At 34.5% G+C, this 9,898-nt stretch overlaps 2 protein-coding genes across 2 annotated transcripts; one reads left to right on the plus strand and one right to left on the minus strand.

The window, feature by feature from the left end:
- Positions 1-4,280: 4,280 nt before the first annotated feature.
- LOC133817289 (uncharacterized) lies at positions 4,281-6,704 on the plus strand. The gene is made up of 4 exons (XM_062249763.1): positions 4,281-4,491; positions 4,724-4,923; positions 5,693-6,165; positions 6,310-6,704. The coding sequence occupies exons 1-4, from the start codon at positions 4,326-4,328 to the stop codon at positions 6,347-6,349; spliced, it is 879 nt and encodes a 292-aa protein (XP_062105747.1). The 5' UTR covers positions 4,281-4,325; the 3' UTR covers positions 6,350-6,704.
- A 261-nt stretch (positions 6,705-6,965) lies between these two features.
- On the minus strand, positions 6,966-9,144 carry LOC133813915 (two-pore potassium channel 3-like). Its single transcript, XM_062246945.1, has 2 exons — positions 8,117-9,144; positions 6,966-7,202 (listed from the first exon to the last, which is right to left on the minus strand). Exons 1-2 carry the CDS (start codon positions 9,142-9,144, stop codon positions 7,067-7,069), a joined length of 1,164 nt encoding a protein of 387 aa, XP_062102929.1. The 3' UTR covers positions 6,966-7,066.
- Between the last annotated feature and the right edge of the window lie 754 nt (positions 9,145-9,898).

Consider the following 9,898-nt stretch of genomic DNA (forward strand, 5'->3'; position numbering starts at 1 on the left):
CGAGAACTCAATCAATGGAAGATACTTACTCCAAGATCCCCCAAAGTCCAGCACACAGGCTCGTAACATATCCTCCAATATCTGAATCGTCCTCTCAGACTGCCCATCTGTCTGAGGATGATAAGCGGTACTAAACCGTAATCGTGTGCCCATTGCCTGCTGCAGGCTCACCCAAAACTTGGAGGTGAAGGTGGGGTCTCTGTCGGATACTATCGACCTCGGAGCCCCATGAAGTCAAACAATTTCCTTCACATATAGCTCAGCATACTGTTCCACAATATAAGTTGTTCTCACAGGTAAAAAGTGGGCGGACTTAGTATACCTATCCACAATCACCCACACTGAGTCATGCTGACCCACGGTCTTCGGCAATCCAACCACGAAGTCCATGGTAATATCCTCCCATTTCCACTCGGGAATCCCTAGAGGCTGCAATAACCCTGCTGGCCTCTGATGTTCAGCTTTAATCTATTGACAAGTTAAACACCTGACCACATAATCCACCACATCCCTCTTCATGCCTACCCACCAATACAAAACCCTTAAATCTTGGTACATCTTCGTAGTACCTGGATGTAAGGAGTAGGGAGTGGTATGAGACTCATCCAGAATCTCTCGCCGAATATCTGAATCGATCGGAACACAGATCCATCCTTTGTACTTCAGTAAACCCATCTCTGAGATAGAGAAGTCCTTGGTCGTTCCAGCTAGGACATTCTCTCTACGTTCAACTAACTAGGGATCCCTTCCCTGTGCTTCCTTAATCCTCTCTAGGAGCGTTGACTGAAGAGTTATGTTGGCTAACCTACCAACCACTAACTCTATACCTGCTCTGGTCATCTCCTCGGCTAACCTGTCTGATACCTATCTCGAACCAAACAACTGACCTGGGCCCTTCTGGCTCAATGCATCAGCCACTACATTAGCCTTCCCAGGATGGTATAAAATGTCACAATCGTAATCCTTTACCAATTCCAACCACCGTCTTTGACGCATGTTCAAATCTTTCTAAGTAAAGAAATACTTTAAACTCTTGTGATCAATGTATATCTCGCACCTTTCACCATACAGGTAATGTCTCCAAACCTTAAGTGCGAATACCACTGCATCCAACTCCAGATCATGTGTGGGATATCTCTGCTCGCACTCCTTTAACTGCCTTGATGCATAAGTTATTACCTTCCCAGCTTGCATCAACACACATCCCAAACCCTGTCTAGAAGCGTCACAGTAAACCACAAACTTCTCATTGTCTGTTGGCAGGCTCAACACTGGTGCAGTAATCAATCGTCGCTTCAATTCCTTGAAGCTATTCTCACACCGATCTGCCCACCTATACTTGGTCTTCTTCCTAGTCAACTTTGTCAATGGAGTAGCAATCCTGGAGAACCCCTCTACAAACCGCTGGTAGTACCCTGCCAACCCAAGAAAACTTTTGGGATCCCAATGTATATAGTAAAAGTTCTAATGAAACGTTTTATCTTAACCAAAATTTTTAATCCCTAAACCGCTAATCATACTTAGATACACGATTTGGCCAAATAACTCGATTAGCGAGTTTAGCACTGTTTATAAGGCACACTGTAACGGTCTCTGGAGTTTGGGGCGTTACAAAAATCTTGAGTAAGCTTTTTCTTCCTCCTAATTTTGATCCAATTTTATTCCATAAATATTGCAATTGTAGGCAAGGAGAAAGATTAGTATTGGAATATGGCAATGAGTTTCTAAGCTAAGCCAAATACTTGATGTTGACGAATTTGAGATCCAAACAGTTGCTAAATTTGTTAGTGGATTAAAAGAAGAAATTTGTGATAAGATGTGCTTGCTCTCTTTGTGTACTTTATGTGAGACTATTGCCTTGGTCACCAAAATTGAGTTTGATTTATTGATGAAAAAAGAAGGCCTTCAAAAAGCATGTAGGGAGTATAAGCAAGAATTGTTTGATGCTAAGTTTTTCCATGAAGCATTTGGTACTCTTGGTATTGATTTTGAAGGCTTCAAAACTAAAATGGGAAGGCATCAACAATGGTGGATAGCTTGGAATTCCTTATCATTTTGTTTGGCTATCTCTTTGATACCATTGTGGCTTTGGAATGAGATTCGAAGAGACTTTTCTGTTGGGGTTTACCACTCTCACAAGTTCAACAATGGTGTTGTTTGCTTGCTTCAATAGTTCGAGCTTCCTTCAATCCTTATGCAGTCTTTTGTGTGCTTCAATTTGAACTCGAGATCGAGTTCTTTCATAGAGAGGGTGAATGATGTAGGATATATGTATTTAGAATATTCTAGAACTTTAGTTTGTTATATTTTGCCTTTTTGTTATTTTGTCATTTTATTAGCTTTATTGTAATGACTATATAAGCCTAGTGGAAAGAATGTAATGGAACTTTAGAATTGATATTTGAAATAGAATTTTGAGAGTCTCTCATATTTTGGGTATTCCCCATGTTTGCCATGGATTTGGTATGATATTTGCTTAACAATCCAATCGGCTGCATCAAAAAGTCATTCTCATCACCTCATATTTGAATGTATATATAAAAATAATATAATAAAATAATAATACATCCATATATATATATATAAATGTGTACGATTTTATAATCTTATATATATATAAAAATAATAATAGCAATAATATATGTATATATATAATGGAAAAAATTATATGGTTTTATGTATACGATTAATTGTATATATATGTATATATTATTAACCTAAATATAATAATAAAAATATCCTGTAACTAAAAAAATCAATATTGAAATTTTATATTAAGTATATGGTATATTTTACTAAAATTACAAAAATATGGAAAAAAAATCCCATAAAAATGTAAATAAATAAATTATGCCATACAAAATTCAAGAAAAAAAAAACCATATTTATGAAAGTTTTACAAAATATCTCATATTTCATGTAATTTCCTCATCCCATAATGTGAGGGATTAATTACATCTTGCAACCAAATTAGCATTTTTGTTTCCAAAAATACCACCGAACATTTTATTTATGAAAATAGCACTCACCTCTACACCGAATTCCACACTTTTGCTCATACAGTCATCAGACTTCTTACTCCCAAAAACCAATTTGGCAAAAATAAAAAGTTGTTACTAAGAGTTGCCTAGCACCGACCACCAAACTTCCCTATGCAACAAGCGCCACCCATCATGATAGACGAGGTTTCGACGAGCTTGCCACCAAAATTTCACAAACAAACAATGTCCAAAATCGCTGCATGCACTGGTAAAAGTTATGGACGACACAAGTTTGATTGCATTTTCTAGCCAACTCCAACGCCACAAAAAATGTAACTTTTAGTGACAACTTTTTAGTCACAACATATATTTTATGTGACTAAATGTCACTTTTAGTAACAAAAAAAAATTAATTGTGACTAAAAAGTCATACTTAATCATAAGTTGTCACTAATGTAGGTTTAGTCACAATCTATTATTTTTAGTGATAAAGTTTGTTGTGACTAAAAATACATTTAGTGACAACAAATTGTGATTTTTGTGACTAATACTTTTAACTACAGACTTTTTAGTAATGACATAAATAAGATGATTTTTTTTTTAGTCACAACATTTTTATTTTTAGTCACAAAATTTATTATGACTAAAGTTAAGATTTTTTGTAGTGTAGTGCCATTAGAACGAACATCTTAAGATAAAATTTTAATTAAATAAACATTACTATCGCAAAATAACTCAAAAAATGAAAATTACCAGCCCACCCAAAATAAATCCATAATTATAAATTAAAAATCCAAAATCTAAACTTGAAATCAATATAATTTTCTTTTATCAAACCCAGAAATTAACAAGCTCGGCTTAAACGTTAAGAGACTTTTACTATTAAGAAAACAAATTTGCATAAGAACTTTCACCACAAATTTCCCAAAACACAAACTTAGAAACAACACATAAAAGACAATGCCTTATAATTTTTTTTTGTCTCTATGAAAAATTCACTGAAAAAAAAACATATTACATGAAGGAAGAAAGAAAATAATAATCTAATCAAATAAGTTTTCTATCCGCCTGAAAAATATGCACAACTAAATTAAAGCTTCACAAAAAAAAAAAAAACTTAATTTTATAGCTACTTTCTTATAATACAAGAATTGAGATATGATCAAAGGGCCTTGGAGCTCTTAAAGAAGCCCATATCGTATTTTTGAAATATAAGGAATAATAATCGTATTATTGAAAAACACTATGAAATTCTCACACTGTTTGTTCAGGCCCATTTATCCATTTGCATTAAAATCCGAACCCAAGTCATTCGGAGAGCAGAGAGAGGGAGGAAGGAAGAGGATGACGACGACGATGATGATGTTGAACTCTGGAGTGGGCACAGTCCTGGCTGTCCCATGGCGGCCCTCATGGAGGATTATGTGCTTGGCTTCCAATACGAATGCAGAGCAGCTACGTGCCCAACTGGATCAGCTTCACTCAGAGGCTGAGAACGCTAGAGCCAAAGGTATGCTGTGTATTCACTTTCATAATATTTCACACCAATTATAGATACCCATTTGGTTTTTGAGCTCAAAAGACGAAACTTCACTTATGTTGCTAATGAACCTTAAATTTGATGTTTGTTTTTTTTCTCTTGGGATTGGTGGTTGAATAATTTTGTTGATTGAAATTAATTACAATACAATGCGTTGAAGTTAATTCTTATACCGAGTGACACAGTTTTGAGAATTATGTAGCAAACAATGCCAGAGGGAGGCTTCTGCGTTTGTCAGAGACAGCTGAGAACCTTAAGCGACAAGCAGCCATTAATGTCCGTACAGGGAAGGAAGATGATGCAAGGGAGCTGCTCTTTCAGAAGAAGAAGGTCATGGAAGCTTTGCAGAAGTCAAAGGATCGCATTGAATTTCTTGATGAACTTTCTATGAAGCTTAATGAGGTACACTAAAGAGTTAATAAGTAGTCAATTTTTGTTCATTTATTTTATATTAAGCAAACTTTATATATATATTATAAATATATTTTGTTCAACTGGTCATTGAGATATGTTCTCTAGATATGCTAATGCGTGTAGGTGTTATTAATTGGAGGGTACTTTCAAACGGTACACTAGGATCATATATGTTAATGAAAACCAGCAAGAACTTTAAGCAAAAGCTCTTCAGATTTCGAACTCATCAACCACACAATGTCTAGTAAATTGGGGAATAAGAAAAGAAACAATATCAAGAACATACAATTGGGTAGTTTTCTCTGTTACAGCAAGGTTCTACTCTCAAAACTTCTTTACCATTTCACCTTGTACCTAATTTTTCACACTAAAGAATGCTAATTTGCATGGCTGTTCGAATACAGAGTATGTCAATAAACCAATACCTAGAAATTGATCTATCAGAAAGAACTATAACACAATTGGTTAGTGCGACCAACTAATTCTGCTGATGTGTCTGACCAACTCTTGGGAACCAAAAAACAACAATATGCAGAACAAATAATATCCCAAACAACTTGTTTTAGAGGTTATTGGCCACCAGCAAATTGTACGCTAGTCTTTTCATGACATCTAAATTACTCAAATTTTTTAAAGGACATCGTTCAATTCTTTAGTTATTTTGTGATTTCTCACATTAGATATTTTGCTTGATCTTATTCAAGAACTTTATCTTTCAGCCGATCATGTGATCGGAAGAAACCCAATTTGGTTTCAGGCGATATCTATAAAAGAGAGGCAGCTCATTGGAAATGTGGCATTGGATCTTGAAGTTGTTCAGGAGGATTCTAGCCCTGTTCGGATTGTATCTCCAACCACAGAAGCTGCCGAAGATTCTGTTGGTAGCAAAGAATCTGAATCTGATGAGAAGAGTTTTAGTGACAATCAAGAACTGCTGTCTGGCATGGATAGTCAAGCTAGTTTACCTGCTGTTCAAGATGAGGGGGATCTTAAAGTTTCTCTGCCAGGGGTCATCTCAGTTGGTAATGAGATTTCAAGCCACTTGAAAGGAATAACCTCTTTTGGGAGATTCTTAGAGCATCTGGATGAACAACTCAACAAAATCGAAGAAGAAATTGCCACTGTTGTAAGGTTCTCAACCTTGATACTAAACAATGAGGAGAAAACAAAAAACTTTAAGGTGCAACAAGCACAAAATCTTCTTGAGAGCATCCATGAAATCAGGCAAAGGTATGAATATTAATTTTGAAGCTGATATGCTCTTGCCATTGCTTCCTGTTTTAGATTTTTAAACATTTAATAGTTGCCTTTTTTGCTTGATAGCTGAAATTGTATTCTAGTTTCTTATCTCATTGTTGATCTTTTTATTGTCAGAGTTGCCAATATAAAGCAGGCTGAGGCAGAGACTAGATGAAGCTGTACTTCTTCAGTTTCCAGTTTTTTTTCTACCCGATGAGTATTTTCGTTAAGCATAAACTATTAGTGTATGCTAATTGCAAGCCTATCAGGTGCTATTAAGCATAAACTATTAGTATTCCCAAGCTTATCAGTTGTAGAAAAGGAAATAGCATTTCCAATGAGTGGCTAAATTGGGCAAAAAAAAGGCGTGTATTTACAATGAAACATATCAGCCATTTTCTGCTTCAGTTCCACGACCATCAGAAAAGTGTTCCTTATTAACTTTATGTGTTCTTCCTTGAAGGTTACCTTTGTGTGGTGTAGCAACTATATTGTCATATATTTCTATTTACCAACCAAAATTACTCCTACTTTGTTTGAAATTGCACTCACAATACAAGAAACTAACCTTCAACGCAGGTTGGATTAGAATCAATATTTTGCGGAAGATTTTAAATGTCATCCATTTCTTTCCTAGCTCCATTTAAAGTATGGTCAGTTTTCTTGAAAACCCAAAATCTGCCTTGTATTATTTGGTCCCTTTATGCAGTAATGATTTTTAAATCTGATTGAGTTTTTCTGTACTTTGTGGACCCTGTCATTTGTTGAATTGAAAGTATGATAACACAAGCTATTCACAACTTTACTTGTAGGGACTAATTTGACTTGCTTGTTTTACTATTTGAAGAAAATTTGACAATGTTGTTTCTTGTATAGAATGATCTTTTGGCATTTAGACTACATCAGCAAGAGTGATTTTCCCTCTATTGCCATGGTCTAGTGAATCAAATTCTCTGCATATCTGAATAATGTCAGTCTCTGCTATCTTTCCCATCTCTCTAAGCTTGAATATGATGTACTCAGATTTGCTGTATGTATGAAATACATGTAAGTACATTGAAAAGCATAGTCGAACATGAAGTCTTAAAACTTATACCAAACAAGCATTATTAGATATTTAGATTAACATGATTGATCATAAGTAGTGGCAAATCTTTAGTAACAAATTTTAGGAGGCTAAATAATTATTTCGAAAAGTAAAAGCATATAATGTATAGTATGTTAATAATCCAAAGTGCCAAATTTTCAATTTTACATATGTATATAATTTTATAGGTTTATACCTATTTGGACCTTGTGTTTTTTTCATTACTTGTTTGGACTCCCTGTTTTAAAAAATTTACTTTTGGACCTTATATTTTGTAAAATGGTTCAAATAGATCCTTAAAATTAATTTTGACGAAGAAAAAATTGAATATAACAATACAATTTTTAAGTAGAATAATTTTATTTTTGTTCTGAATTATTAGTTTGGTAAATTATTTGTGATTTCAGTTGAGAAAACTTTGATCAAAATCGTGTTTATGATTCTATTTGAACCATTTTACAAAACATAGGATCCAAATAGTAATTTATTAAAACACATAGCCCAAACAGGTAATGGGATAAAACACCCTGTCCAAAAAAGTATAAATCCTAATTTTATTTTTAAATTTCGGATGCCACCCTCTCCAACCTATGAATAGTTCTGTCACTGCATCATGCATCAGTAGTGGCGGAACAATAAATTCTATGGGCCAAATAATAATTTTGAAGAATAAAAGTACATATCTATAGTATGTTAAAAATTCTAAGTTCCAATATTTCAGTTTCACAAATGTATATATATTATATATATTTTTTTATTTTAATTTTAGGGGCCACCTCTAGCCTATCCTCCACTTCATTGGATAGGAAAACATAAATACTAATTTTTGAATAAACAAAAGAGTAAAGAAAATACCTAATGGCTCCATCATAATCTAGGTCTGCTGCAGCTAAATCCACAGCTTTAATCTTCTTGTGAAGAACAATTTTTGCAGCCTCACGATGCCTCTTATCAATTCTCAACTCAGCCAAGAAGAGAAAAGACTGACCCACTGCAAATGTGCTAATGGAGAGCCAAACAATGGCAAAAATTCTCCCCTGACATGTTTGAAATGAAAAGTCTCCATAACCAACTGTAGTCACAGAAGTAACAGACACGTAAAAGCTATTAACCCAACTGATTTTCTCGATGTAATGAAGCCCAAATATCCCAATAGTTATACACAAGGCAACAGCTAACAAAGCAAAACAGACCCTTGTTCGAATCCTCATTCTCCTCTTCTCAATATCCATGATGTATGTCTTAATGAGTTTCTTGAACCATTTCTCTTCACTGGGTGCCTTTTCAGCCAATCTCTCGAACCGGGTTTCATCCATGAACTCCAACAGAAGAGCATGTTGGGAATCGAAAATGTGGGAGATCCAGGAGTTGAATGCGTAGTCGACGAACCCAAAACCGATCAAGATGAAGAAACAAGTGAGGAGCTTTGTCAATGTAGAGTCCGGGACTATATCACCATAGCCAATTGTGCAAAGAGTGACGACTATATAGTACATTGCATCAACTGGTTTGATAGTGAAATGGCCCTTGAAACCTTTGGTGGTCAAGAAAACAGTGACCATTACAATGATGCCAGTGAGAAGAAGAACGAGAGTAGCACAGTGGAATGTGCAAAAGTTGGATTTAGAGAATGAGTTGTGGAGTTGGGAGGATGCATGGTGCCGTAGTTTTCCAATATTTCCAATGAAAATCGATGGAGCAGAGGACAACCGGTTCGTGAGGCTTGGCCTCTTGTTGAAGTTGGAGAGCTCGAAAAGGGGAGCTATATCAGGGTCGTTTAGGAAGCTCCGGTCGCTTAAGAGATCCTTGAGAGATGATGGTGGTTGTTTGGTGGTGATCTCTCTTGCTTCTTGGTTTGTTTCATATAGAAGAGACTCATCCATGGATATCAGAATCTTCAAGAAGTTTTGGACCAGAAAATGTGAGTTTTGTTTTTGAAATAAAATGAGATGAAAAAAGAAAAAAAACAAAAAATTAAGCTACTAGTCAAATATTAGCACGTTAAAGAATGAGAGTTTGTTGGGTTGCTTTGAATAGTTTCTTATTATGGCCAAATGTGCCTTTGTGCTGGTAGTTGGAATTGGTAATGTACTCGTGTGTTGTTTTGATCAGTTAGTTAACAGTTGCATATTTTAATATATTGATAGACAACCAAGAAGAAATAATGTTAATCGATATATGATTGGCGGAAATAATGAAATTTCTAAAATTATGAAATATTTATAGTATTATGTAACTTTATGCATATCTTTGGTGAATTTTTTTCACAAAATGGATTATGTGGAGAGGATTAGAAATAAAAAGTAAATAAATTATTATTATTTTTTAAATGAACTTAAATTTGTAACTCGTAAATTTTAAAACAAATCAATATTGTTTTCATTTTATATTTGTTTTAACTGTATAACTATAAATGTTCACAATTATATTTAACTTATATTATTATTTTATTACTAGAATTATAGGCTTTCACTTCGTTTTTTACACATCGCACATAAAAAAATTGAATTAAAAGTCTTTCAATGAGTTTTTACTTCACTTTTGGGAATGGTGATACATAAAAATAGGGTACTTTTTCGGTTTCTTAAAAAAACGAAGTTAAAAGAGCAAATAGACAATGGTCATGTTTGGTTTGCA

The sequence above is a fragment of the Humulus lupulus genome, chromosome 2 (genome assembly GCF_963169125.1).
Source record: "Humulus lupulus chromosome 2, drHumLupu1.1, whole genome shotgun sequence".
Lineage (NCBI taxonomy): Eukaryota > Viridiplantae > Streptophyta > Magnoliopsida > Rosales > Cannabaceae > Humulus > Humulus lupulus.